Here is a 13,048-nt window from a genome sequence, read left to right on the forward strand (position 1 = left end):
CTTCAGAAACCCAAAGTGCCCAGCTGTTTTGGCTCCATGAGCTAAATGTAAAACGTCCTTCCGGAGAGCTTTGGGTACATACAATTTTGAGTCTTTGTACCAGGACCCCCCTTGTTCCAAAACACCAGGAGGTAGGGTATGAGCGGAACGTTCTAAAAGGCACTGGTCCCGAAGGACAGTTAAAAAGGATTCGGAGATGGGGAGTTTGGAGGGAGCCCCCCCGTCGGTTCTGGAGATCTGAGAAATAGTTATAGGGCTAGTGCTTACGTGTGGCGGCGCGCAGACTGCAGGCGGCTGAGCGGTCGGAGGGGTAGGAGGGGCGGGAACTCCGGTCTGTTGCGGTGGCGGCTGGGCAGCCGGTTGGGCTGGCGGAGCTTGCGAGGTGTGTTGATGCTGGGATCGGGTTTGCACAGCCAGCATAGGTAGGGCCCCACGTTGCATAGGGGTGAACAGAGAGTTGGTGGGTCTTTCGAGTTTTACCGGATATTGTGGTAAACGGGAGAGGGCATCCGCGAGAACGTTCTGCTTCCCAGGGACGTGCTTCAGGGTGAAACGGAACTGAGCAAAGAACTCCGCCCACCGTTGTTGTTTCGCCGATAGCTTATGGGACCCCGTGAGGGCAGCTAGATTTTTGTGATCGGTCCAAACTTCAAAGGGTATTTTAGACCCTTCCAAGAATTGCCGCCATAAAGTCAGTGCATGATGAACTGCAGAGGCCTCTTTCTCCCAGATGGGCCAGTTTAATTGAGCGTGCGCAAATTTTTTTGAAAAGTAAGCGCAAGGGTGAAGAAGACCGTCCGGTCCTTGCTGGAGGAGAGCCCCTCCCATGGCTACATCGGAAGCATCGACTTGCACAATGAACCTTTGATTTGGGTCTGGGTGCCGTAGCACCGGCTCCGAAGTGAAGAGGCGTTTGAGGGCCAGAAAGGCGGCTTGGCATTGCTCAGTCCATAGGATCTTTGCGGAGGGCAAGGCAGCCGAGCTTACTTTTCCTTTAGTTTTCAGCAGGTCCGTAATGGGTAGAGCCACTTGGGCGAAGTTAGGGATGAATCCCCGATAGAAGTTTGCAAATCCCAGAAATTGCTGTACTTGCTTACGGTTGGTGGGGGGAGTCCAATCGAGGACGGCTTGGACTTTGGCGGGGTCCATGCGAAGACCTTGGTGGGAGATGATGTATCCCAAAAACGTGAGTTTGCTTTGGTGAAATTCACACTTAGCTAGTTTAGCGAACAGTTGATGGTTACGCAGGCGTTGTAGAACTTCTCTGACCAGAGTCACATGCTCGTCCATAGTTTTCGAATAAATGAGAATGTCATCTAAGTAGACCACCACCCCACGATATAGAAGGTCATGTAGGATTTCATTGATGAGTTGCATGAAGACCCCCGGGGCCCCTTTTAATCCGAACGGCATTACAAGGAATTCATACATTCCGAAACAGCTAGAGAAGGCAGTGAGGTGTTCATCTCCTTCGCGGATACGGACTCGGTAGTAGGCTTCCACCAAGTCTAATTTAGAGAACACACGGCCTTCCTGTAATTGTCCCAAAATATCCGATATTAATGGGATAGGATAGGCGTTGGTCTGGGTAACCGCATTGAGCTTTCTGAAGTCAATGCACAGGCGAAGGTCGCCCTCTTTTTTCCGGACGAAAAACGCGGGGGCCGAGTTTGGGGCATTCGAAGGGCGAATGAACCCTCTGGCGAGGTTTTTGTCCAAAAAGTCCCGGAGGACAGTGCGCTCGGAAGCGCTCATAGGGTAAATCTTACTTTTGGTTAACGTGCAGTCCTTTACTACTTCAATCGCACAGTCTGAGGCCCGGTGGGGGGGTAAGGCATCACATTCCTTAAGGTCGAAGACATCTTCAAAGTCCCGGTATACAGCGGGTAGAGCCGGTGGTACTGGGGCAGTAGAGGTTAACGCTGGAACGGGCGGAAATGGCAGAGCAAAGTTTTGCCGATGCTGGTCGCAGGTGGGACTAGCGAAAGAAATAGTGTCTGTTTCCCAATCAATACTGGGACTATGTCCTTTAATCCAGTTAATTCCCAAGACCACTTCAAATCGGATAGGGGCTATAGTGAAGTCTATTTGTTCCCAGTGGGAACCAATTCCCATTGCCACCCCTATGGTGCGATGATCAACTGGACCCCCCTGGAATTGGCTCCCGTCCATTTGAGCAAATTGGACGGGGGCGGGTAAAGCCTCTGAGTCGGCTCTGAGGGCAGCAAACGTGGCTTCGCTTATGAGAGTGCGACAGCAACCGGAGTCAATTAGTGCTTTGACGGGGATTTGTGGACCTCCGTTAAGGTGTTGTAAAACTGCATCTACGTAGACGGTGGAGTCCACTTCTTTGATTTTGGTAGGAGCATTCGGTTTGATAGGAAGATCCTGAGAGGTCTGTGGAGATGCTCCATTCACCACAGACCGGAGCCGTTTTTTGACAAGTCGAGGGGAGATTCCAGGTTTAAGGCTGGAGAAATCCAAGGGTTTTCCTCATCCGAAGAGGGAAAGCTGTCCCCCAATGGGGCACTTGTAATCCGAGACCCGGCGGGGTCGTTGGAAGCAGGCAGGGAGGCTGGGTCCCCGGCATGGAGTGCAGAGGGTGTGGGCCTTCCCGGAGCTGCGCTGCGGGTGGCCGCGGTGCCTCTGCGTGGTGGACGACCTCGGGCGCGGGTTGTCGTGCTGGGACGAAATAATTCCTGGCGGCGTGGGCAAACGGCTGCAAAGTGGCCCATTTCTCCGCATGTAAGACAGGCACCCCTCTGAAATCGGACTTCACGTTCCTGGAGCGGACGTGGGGGATTTCGTGGGACGAGCAGTGGTGCCTTGGGTTGAGGCTTTTGGGTGCCCTTCTCCTTGTGCTTTTGACGGACGAGAGAAATAAAGCGGCGGCGGCTTTCCACTTCCTCGGCTAATAGGATCCAGCCTTCGAGGGTATCGGGATCGCCCCGCATGTAAGACCAGTTCAGAATGTCAGGATGCAAGGCTTCCCTGAAATGATGGATTAGGGTGGTCTCGGGCCAACCTACAATTTTACTTGCCAGTCGCTGAAATTCGTCGGCAAATTCCCGAACTGTAGCAGAGCCTTGTTTTAATTGTAAAAGTTCCGTTTTGGCTCTTTCTCCCAGGAAGGGGTCCTCAAACCTCCTTCTCAGGGCAGTCATGAAGTTGTTGAGGGAACGAATCGCACGAGAGCGGGTGTCAAACTGGAGGACCATCCAGTCAGCCGCTTTGCCTGTCAGGAGGGAAGCTACGTACCGCACCCGGCTATCTTCCGTGGGGAAAAGTTGACCTTGTTCTCGCATATAACTGTCCACTTGATGCAAGAAACAAGGCAAAGTCTCAAGAGATCCGTCATACGTAGTCCTCAATTTGAGTTGCTTCCAAGGGCCGGGCGCGGGCTGACCCGGTTGCACGGGTGGTCCGGGCAGAGGAGCAACAGGAGCTCCAGGAGGCAAGGGTGGAGCAGGCACATTAGCAGGTGGTTGCACGGGTGGTTGGAGCGGAGGAGCAACAGGAGCTCCAGGAGGTAAGGGTGGAGCAGGCACATTAGCGGGTGGTTGTACGGGTACCGCCTGACCCGGTATCGGAACGGGCTGTCTCTGAGCTATCAGGGTTTGTTGTAATTGCCTGTTCTCGTGAAGCATAAGTTCCATTACTTCTTGGAGTTGATCCACACGATCGGAGAGCTCCCGATTCTGGGCTCGTAAAAGATGAACCTCCTCACTTGGGCCCCCAGTAAGATGAGGCTTACTGGTTCGGAAGCTCGTGGCCCATTGAGAGCTATCCCCATATAAATCCTCGTCTTCAGACTCATCTGAGTCTCGACGTCGGTCAGCCAAACGGCGTGCGCGTTGGGTCGTACGCGACGGGACAAACGCCGGGGAAAAGGTGAGACCTGATAGTCCCAGTACATAGTCCTTGGGGCGCGTGTCCACGTTCGCCTGATTCCTTGCTGCAGCCGCCCTGGCTGCTTCCGCCGCCTCTCTCTCTCTTGCGACCCTAGCCGCTTCGGCGGCTTGCTGATCCGCAAGAACTTTGGCGTTCTCAAGTCTTAGGGCAGCCTCTGCCGTAATGCGCGGCAAAAGTTCTGTCTCGAGGAGCAAGAGTATGGGGTCAGGTTCCCCGCCCAGCAGAGGTTGTACTCGAACCGCCAGTGCGGATGCCTCGGCTCCAAACGTCGGGGTCAAAACTTGAGCCAAGGTGGCTACCGGGGTGTCCTTTGTACATTCCACAAGGAGAAGAGCGGTGCTAATAGCGACTCGCTTGGCCTCAGCCTGGCAGCTGGCCGCATCCGGGATCAGGGAAAAACCCTCCGGTGGGGCTCCCGCCATGGTAGAAAGAGTTTGTCGAGAAATAAGATTATCCAGAAGTCCAGTTAATATTTGTAAATCCTCAGTCGCCAATCGGGCATCGTCCAGTAATTGATCCAAGTCCTGAAGATCTAAACGAGCATCAGTATCCTCCGATGTTAACATCCAGAGACGTCCTGTAAGAGATTGCCACTGCGCGTGTACCAGTCCCCTCAAGCGGCAAACCTCTCGGTTCGTCCGGAAAAGTTCAGCAATTAAGTCTTGTAACAGAGTAGGGTCCTCTGAGAAGGGCTCCAGGGTAGTAGATCACCTGGAGAGCTGCATAGCTCCCATCCAAGTGGCAGGCGAACCCCCCTGGGCTCCAGCCTGGCTAGGAGAACGGTGAAGATGTGAGATAGCTGTCATAATGTCAGCCCTTGGCCCACAGAACCAGAAATCACCACAAAGTCGTATAGAGTCCAAACAGGTGGATTTTACTGATCAAATAGGCATACAGTGCAAACGAATAAAATGACAGCTATGAAAGGCTCACTAGCTGGGAGATATTATAAGGCAGGAAAGGCGGGAGATTATACGTAGGAATACAGTTTCCCAGGAGCTGAGTTCCCAGGCTTAGGCTTAGGCATGCGACCTTGGGGGGCAGACAATACAGCACAGAGACAGAGGCAATAACGAAACCGAGATAGCAGCCTGACAATGGTCCTGAATGAAGATGGGCTTTACAAGTGGCGTAAATCAAGAACACGCCATTAGAATTGGGAGAAGTAATGTGCATTTAGATCAGCTGAGGATCTAGCCTTTCGTTTCTGTTGCAAAATGTCATCTGTCTCCCTGAGGCAGAAGGAACAAATGAATGTATGTATTTTCATCTTTTATTAGTGGATTATACTTAAGTTAGGAAGTTTTTCCCCCCATTGAACTAATTGTGTTAAAAATTGTCATGAAGCTATCGATGTTTAGACAAAAACCTTAATTTGTGGCTGAAGATAATTTTTTTTATTAAGCATGTATTCTTTTTTGACACAACCGCAAGAGGTCCATCAAAAATGCTCTGTGAGCTAAAGGGCTGAAAAGGTAATTGGATTTTAATCATGCAGTATTTGCACAGTTTTGATACAAGAAGCAGCACCGGTCTTTCTATATTTGGAGCAGTACAAAAAAATTTTTTTTGCTGTCAAGTCACAGCCGTTTCATGGTGACCCCATGGAGGTTTCAAGGCAAGAGACGTTCAGAAGTGGTTTGTCATTGCCTGCCTCTGCATAGCAACCCTGGACTTGTTTGGTGGTCTCCCATCCAAGTACTAACCAGGGCTGACCCAGCTTAGTTTTCAAGATCTGACAAGATTGGGTTAGCTTGAGCTATCCAGGTCAGGGCACTAATCATTTGCTCAGAGATTATTTTAAAGTTTGTGTCTATAATTAGAATAATTAGAATAACAATGACCAATGTGTCATCACCTCTTTTTCTTACTCCTAAGTGTAAGAACACTTTAAACATATTTGGTTTGTCCATGTGACATTTGACCTAACTGAAGATAAATTGATTTAGAGATTAGTGATATCACTCCTTTGAATCCATAATCCCACATATGTTTAGTGGATGAGACACAATTCAAACATAAAGCCAAATTATGGTTCAATACTCTGTGAATGAGCAAGGTTGTTCCGTGGGCTAATGTACTTTGCCTCCCTTCATGCCCCACAGTCTAATTAGTTACTTCCTGGTTTTTGGCAAACACAGCTTGCTATTACTTCAGTGCAGCAAACTATGGTTAGAACTCTCCCTGCAAGCCAGGATTGCAAAGAAATAATGTGTTCCCTGTCACCTCGGTTGCAGATCAAGTTCAAACAATTCTGTTGACGCTTGGTGTTATGTCTGAACCAAGCCTGTGGGCAGGGTTGTCTCAAACTAGTGAGCCAAGTGCTCTCCTCCCAAACTGTCCCCCTGACAGCATCCAAGGCAGGAGCAACATGAGGAGATGCATCCCTCCCCTCCTTTGATGTCCTTCTGACAGCATCCAAGGCAGGATGCGGAGGAAGGGCTTCTGCAGCCAGGGTTGGCCACAGGAGGCAACAGCACTGGCACAGGCAGTGCTAGCCATGCATGCCGTATCATCTCACACCATTACCCCTCACTGCTGGTTTGGCACCCCAAGCACTTGCGTGGGTTGGTTGGGTGGTAAACTGGACCCAAGCCAACAGGCTTAGCAGGCATAACCTAATTCCCAAGAGTGCCAAATCAGTTACCAACATCATACATTTCTGCTACCAAAATATATAATTGCTAGAAGAAACATTATACACACAGAGAAGAATAATATTCATTGATTGTTTCATAAGAGTACCAGCACTTGACTGCCCAAAAATGTCAGCTGGCAGTAGTAATTTCTTACTTTGGGCTTGCAAGATCTTATACTAATTACCCCAGTTTGAGCCGATAGATGTCCTTGTTTCCACTGATGGTTATGGAAAGAGCAAAGGCAGTTATTCAAATAATCCGGTTATGTTGTAAAGGTTGCAAAGGCAATTGGCAGAGGTATACAGGCTTCTATATTTGAATAGTTTCTGGATTAGAAACAATACATACTAAATGTCTGGATCATTGCATGGATCCTAGTTAATGTTTTGGGATCCCACACACAGCCCCCAACATATGGCCTGTGCTTCTGACAGTGTTAATTATCTGTGGAGTATTTTGAATGGATTGATTCCAGACCTCCTCCTTCCCTCTCTTCTCCAAGAGGTGGTTGATGCTGTCAAAAATGACAGTATGGACTGTCTGCTGGGTGACAGCTTGTCCTTCTGTCAAGATGCACCTCAGGTCTTTGCATCAGGGTGCATCTATTTGAGCAAAAAAGGGGGGAGCTCTAGGATGGCAAAAGTTTTGTAAACGGGAGCATTTATTAGTGTTACATGTGAACTATATCTTCTTTGATGTACAGGATGTCAGTAGTGAGCTCCTTAGTTGTAATTCCTAATCTAACATGCTTTAAATAAAAGCTTTCACATACAGCATTCTTAATTATCAAGAGTCATTAGCCAGATGTCTTTTTAATGAGTTAGATTAATCTGCGTACAGGTCTCTAAAAGCAGTTTAATCAGTTTACCTTGTAACAAATGAGATGAGTGGTTTTCTTCCCTGAGCCATTTACTTCTTTTCCTTGCAGAGGTCCTGTTATGAATTTTTTACAAGCAGAGACGTGATTCATTTTCTCACCATGAGGTTTGATAGCTTGCTTAATAATTAATCCGTTGCCCCATTCCAGAAGGCAGCTTTCACTAAACAAAGAGAGGAAGTCTTCTTTATTTTACAGCGGAAAACCTCTCAAGTTGTCAATAAAGTCTTTATTTGCCATGACAAAAAGTGTATTCGAAATGATTAACAAATGGAAAGATTTTTATAACAGCATAAGACTCTTACAAGACTTACTTTCGAAGGTAATTGGAAAGAGCCAGTGACACTTTCTCTACTTATACAGTCATGATTCTTTTTTTATTTAATTTTGATATCTTGCTTAAAATATTGAAACCATCCAGGTAGAGGCAGAAGGTTGAATTCAGTGACTCCTTTTTGCTAAGTAAGGACCACGTCATCCTACTGAGATGTTTTGAGGTAGAAGTAGGAATTAAGGGATGTGCTTAAATTGTTCCTTATGGGCAGAACTCAGAGAGTTGCTGTTGGAGCCAGTTGTCCTTGGTATGAGACCTACGTTGTGGGGTTCCCATGCTATTCAATATCTATGTCAAGCCATTAGGAGAAATCATTTGTGGTTTTGGGATCAGTTGTCATCAATAGGCCAATGATATCCAGCTCTACATTTCATTATTCAAATCATCTGGTCATGTTGTAAAGGTCCTGAACCAATGCCTGACTGCTGTGGTTGAACAGTTAAGGGTAAACAAGCTGAAACAGAGTCCAGGCAAGGCAGAGGTAATGTTGGTTGGGAAGACCAAGGTCCTGAAGGTCCTGGTGCTTCCCACTTTTGATGGGGTCCAGCTGGCACTAAATGACTCAGTTAAGAGCCTAGGGGTGATACTGGATCCAGGCTTTATTGCTGGAGAACAAGCTAATGCAACTGCAAAAAAAGGCATTCCATCAACTTCACTTATCTCAGAAGATAAGAAGAATAATTGGTTTTTATATGCTGATTTTCTCTACCTTTTAAGGAGAATCTAACCGGTTTACAATTTCCTTCCCTTTCTCTCCCCACAACAGACACCTTGTGAGGTAGGTGAGGCTGAGAGAGCTCGAAGAGAACTGTGACTAGCCCAAGGTCACCCAGCTGGCCTCATTTGTAGGAGTGGGAATCCAACCCAGTTCACCAGATTAGAGCCCGCCTCTCATGTAGAGGAGCGGGGAATAAAAACTGGTTCTCCAGATTAGAGTCCACCGCTCCGAACCACTACACCATGCTGGCTGTCATAACAGGAATAGCCCTGCTGGATCAGACTAGTGATCCATCTAGTCCAGCAACCGGTCTCACACCATGGCCACCCAGTTACTCTGGAGGGCCGAGCATAGTTGCCTCACACCATGGCCAACCAGTTACTCCTGGAGGGCCAACAAACCTGCTGTTGCCTCCTGGCAATGGTATTCAGAGGTTTACTGCCTCTGAATGTGGAAGTTCCCTTTAGTCTCCGTGGCTGGGAGCTACTGATAGACCTATTCTCCAACAATGTGTCTATGTCTACAGCAAGGTCCCAGGAATGCAAAACGTTTGGCTCTAGTCAGATAAAACATGGGCAAGGTGCTTTTGCAGCTGTCAAAAGGTGTTAAGCAACATGCAGCTCTAGCTAGAAGGCATGATGTTCCAGGTTGTCAGTGGAGTAAAATGCTCATAGCATTACAGAGAGTAGACCATGAGGTCCTAAAGGCTTCTTTATCATAGCAGGTATGTTCAGGCAAGAACAGGCTCTCTGATGAATAAAAAAAGGCACTGCTGACTTCCATCTAGTAAGTCCTTCTCTGTACTATCCTCAGATTTATTCACTGCTGGCTGGTGTACTTCTAGACGCAGAGTGGTCAAGAATTAGTTTTGCAAGCCAGGGACACTTCAGATATTACAGAAGTATTCCGACTCTGCATTTGCACTACAAGTCAGCCTCATCTTCTTTGAAAGGCATCTTTTGGGTGAAAACCCGCAGAGGCCATGTGGGATTTCTTTTTCCTGCATTTCTTTGGTGGCCTATTTCAGCATTCGCTGCTACAAGATCTGAAAGACAGACGCAGAGGAACTAGGATGCAGGCACATGTGGTAACAGAGGAGAGACATCGCTCAGAAAATTCTTTTATTATATTTCTAGATGAGTTTTGTACAATCTTTTAATGTGCTTTAAAATTGTAACCTTTTTTTGGGGGGGGTTGCTCTGATTTTTGTGTGACTGTGCAGGCCTTGATGGGTCAGGCTGCCGCATGTTCATGTACGGGACCAAGATTTGTCCTGTTCTTTGGAATATTAACACTCTGGAAGAGGGCTGCACGTTTCCCATGTAATCGGATTTAAAATATAATCTTCAAACAATTGAGAACTGAAGGCTTGAATCTTTTTTAGCCAGAGGAAAATACTCTGTTCAAGGCATCCGGTTTTGACTGTGGATTAGATGAGTATTCTAAACCACTTAGTTTTTTCTTCACATGACCTTCTCTCCCCATCCCACACCTTGATCATAATAATGTAAAGTTACCTAGAGGGTATAGGTGGTTTTAGTGGTTTTTCAGTTGAGCAGCACTTAATAATATCCACATACCAGTTACACATTTAAAGTTACAGATACTTAGAGGGTTGGGATATTTTTTTTAACCTTTACAAATGGCATTAATGTCTTTAAGGGAATTTACTGTGACAGGGAATTAGTCTTCATCTGTTCAAGAATATTCTTCAATAAAGCAGATTAATGAAGCGATTGTTGGTTGGGCATTACAAAGAAATATATCACCACTTTAATTAGCTTTGTGAGTTTAAAGCTAAAATCATACTTCATTAACAGCTGAGTAATTAGTCCTAACTTACATTTCCTTTTTAGTATATGAATATTGTAGAAAAGTTAATAACTGTGGACATGTGTTTAGCTGTACATTTGTAGGGAATGATACTTGAAAGTATTTTACTTTGGTCTGGGCCCTGTATTTCTGCAGTCAAACCTGGATTTGGAACATAATTCTTTGTTAGTTTAAATATCAGTTCTTGTATGTAAGTGGCTGGAATGTGGCACAAATCACCTCAGAATGGCATTAACTTGTTACAACAATGAGTGGAGATAGTGCTGGTATAAATATTTAGAATCTGAGCATCACAGTGAATAATCCCAGATGACACTGATACACTGTTCAGATACTAGGTCCATCTTTTAACACAGAAATGAAAGCAATTAGTTTTGCTTAATTTTGTGTTGGGTTATGGTCTTCAGGAAAATGGTAGTAAATTTATTCCAATGAGTTGCAAATATGGACAAATCGATAATCTTTTATACCGTGTGGTCAGTTTTATATTTAATTTTTTCCCAGTTTAGAAGAAATACTTGTTTTAAATATTGTGTGGCATCTGTGGCAATGTTGAGACCACATTTACTGCATAGAATCTACTGAGGTGGTGGGACCCTTTAAATATTTCTCTAGTCTTGTGAGAGCAACTTTTCTGTAACTGGTTTCCTAGATAATATTTAAATGATCCAACAACATGAATTGATAACCCCGTTTTCCTTGCTTTCCATGAACTTCATAATTAACCCATACCTGGGAGGTTGGCCCACTTAAAAGTTACACAAAAAAGTGGCTGCAACAGCTAGGAAAATATGTTGGATCCCACGGAACATTTTCACAAGTGTAAGAGCTCTTGTGTACAAGTAGCCCTCACAGTAAATCATCTTTGACTGTATTGCATCGTGTTTCTACTTCCAAAGAACTAATTGCAAGGTATAAGCCAGCAACCCCACCTCACTCCAATAATGACTTTCTTTGATCCAATCATATTTCACATCCAAATTGGACTGTTAAGACTATAAAATATTTATTTATTTAGGAATTACCCAGATTTTCTTTCCAGTGGGGACCCAAAGCAGTTTACAACGTTCTCCCCTCCTCCTTAGGGGACTAGAGCAACTGCCCTATGAGGAACAGTTAAAAAACTTAGGGCTGTTTAGCTTGGAAAGAAGGCGGCTGAGGGGAGACATGATAGAGGTCTGTAAAACTATGCATGGTGTGGAGAGTGTGGACAGGGAGAAACTTTTCTCCCTCATAATACTAGAACACGGGGTCATCTGCTGAAGCTGGAGGGTGAGAGATTCAAAACTGATGAAAGGAAGTATTTCTTCACGCAAAGCATAGTTAAATTGTGGAACTCCCTGCCCCAGGATGTGGTGATGGCTACCAGCTTGGAGGGCTTTAAGAGGGGAATGGACATGTTCATGGAGGAGAGGGGTATTAATCGCTACTAGTTAAAATGGATACTTGTCATGATGCATACCTATTCTCTCCAGGATCAGAGGAATATCCCTATTATATTAGGTGCTGTGGAACACAAGCAGGATGGTGTTGCTGCAGTCGTCTTGTTTGTGGGCTTCCTAGAGGCAAGTGGTTGGCCACTGTGTAAACAGACTGCTGGACATGATGGGCCTTGGTCTGATTCAGCATGGCCTTTCTTATGTTCTTATATTCTTATGTTCTTTTTGTACACGGCAAGACTGATCAAAAGTGAAAAATCAGTGGTTGATCTTGCAGTAGCTCTTGCACAGTGTCTTGTGCAGAAGGAACTGCCTTAAGTAAAACGTATATTCCGATATCCCAGTGATTAAAGCACCCCTTTGCATATCACGTATATATAAAGTGTAACCCTTTACCATTTGCTTTGTCTGCTCTAGGTTATGGGATGATGGAATTATCGACCCAGCTGACACAAGACTGGTTTTGGGTCTCAGCTTAAGTGCTGCACTCAATGCACCCACTAAGAAGACTGAGTTTGGAGTATTCAGGATGTGATTGGAAAGCCTTGGCATCTCTGGACTATTATAATGTGGTTTTTAATTAAGAGATGAAATCTGAAGGACAAAAAAAATCGGAATGTGAAATAAAGATTTGCACAATACCATAATTCAGTTTTATTTTTGTATATTTGTTAAATGAAATTTTACAAACCTGAAAAAAGCCCTAGGCTTACAGAAAAATCTGAAATCTTAAAAAACAAAACTGGGACCCCAAAATAATAGAAGAAGTACCTGTAGCTATAAGAAACATATGCCTTCCATGGTGAGTGCTAGGCAACCACAACAGTATTGCCAGCTTTCAACTGTCAGTTTCTGTCAGTAGAAGGCAGGGCCCTTTTTTCCATGGTGGTTTGGGCCTTTGAGGGGAGGACTCATCAGGGCCAGGTTTGGCAGCAACCACTAAGCAACTTGCTATCACCTGGGTGCATGACTCACCTGGTTACAGCTAGGATACCCTGGTTTGAATCCTCACTGCCGTGGAAGCTCACTGGAAGATCCTGGGCCAGTCACACATTTTCAGCCTAATCTACCACAGAGTTCTTGTGAGGATAAAATGGAGGAGAGGAGAATGCTGTAGGTTGTTTTGTGTCATATTGTGGAGAAAGGCGAGGTGTAAATGAAGTAAATAAATACAGTGGAAGATGGGGGGCAGATAAAATGTAGGTAGGTTTGTGAGAAGAAGAGAGGGAAGAAGGGAAAAGTTAGAATAAGGGGGCTGCCAGGAAAACAAAAAGAGGAAATAGCATGGGGAAGAGA

The 13,048-nt window shown here is 45.8% G+C and overlaps 1 protein-coding gene across 1 annotated transcript in view; it reads left to right on the forward strand.

Moving 5' to 3' along the window:
• The window catches only part of MCCC2 (methylcrotonyl-CoA carboxylase subunit 2), a 50,062-nt gene extending 37,706 nt beyond the window's left edge, over positions 1-12,356 (forward strand). The window contains exon 17 of the mRNA XM_056847962.1: positions 12,170-12,356. Within this exon, the coding sequence (XP_056703940.1) occupies positions 12,170-12,287 (118 nt within the window). The 3' untranslated portion in view covers positions 12,288-12,356. The remainder of the gene's footprint in view (positions 1-12,169) is intronic.
• The last annotated feature ends 692 nt before the right edge of the window (positions 12,357-13,048 follow it).

Source organism: Euleptes europaea, chromosome 4, assembly GCF_029931775.1.
Source record: "Euleptes europaea isolate rEulEur1 chromosome 4, rEulEur1.hap1, whole genome shotgun sequence".
NCBI classification, from domain to species: Eukaryota; Metazoa; Chordata; class Lepidosauria; order Squamata; family Sphaerodactylidae; genus Euleptes; species Euleptes europaea.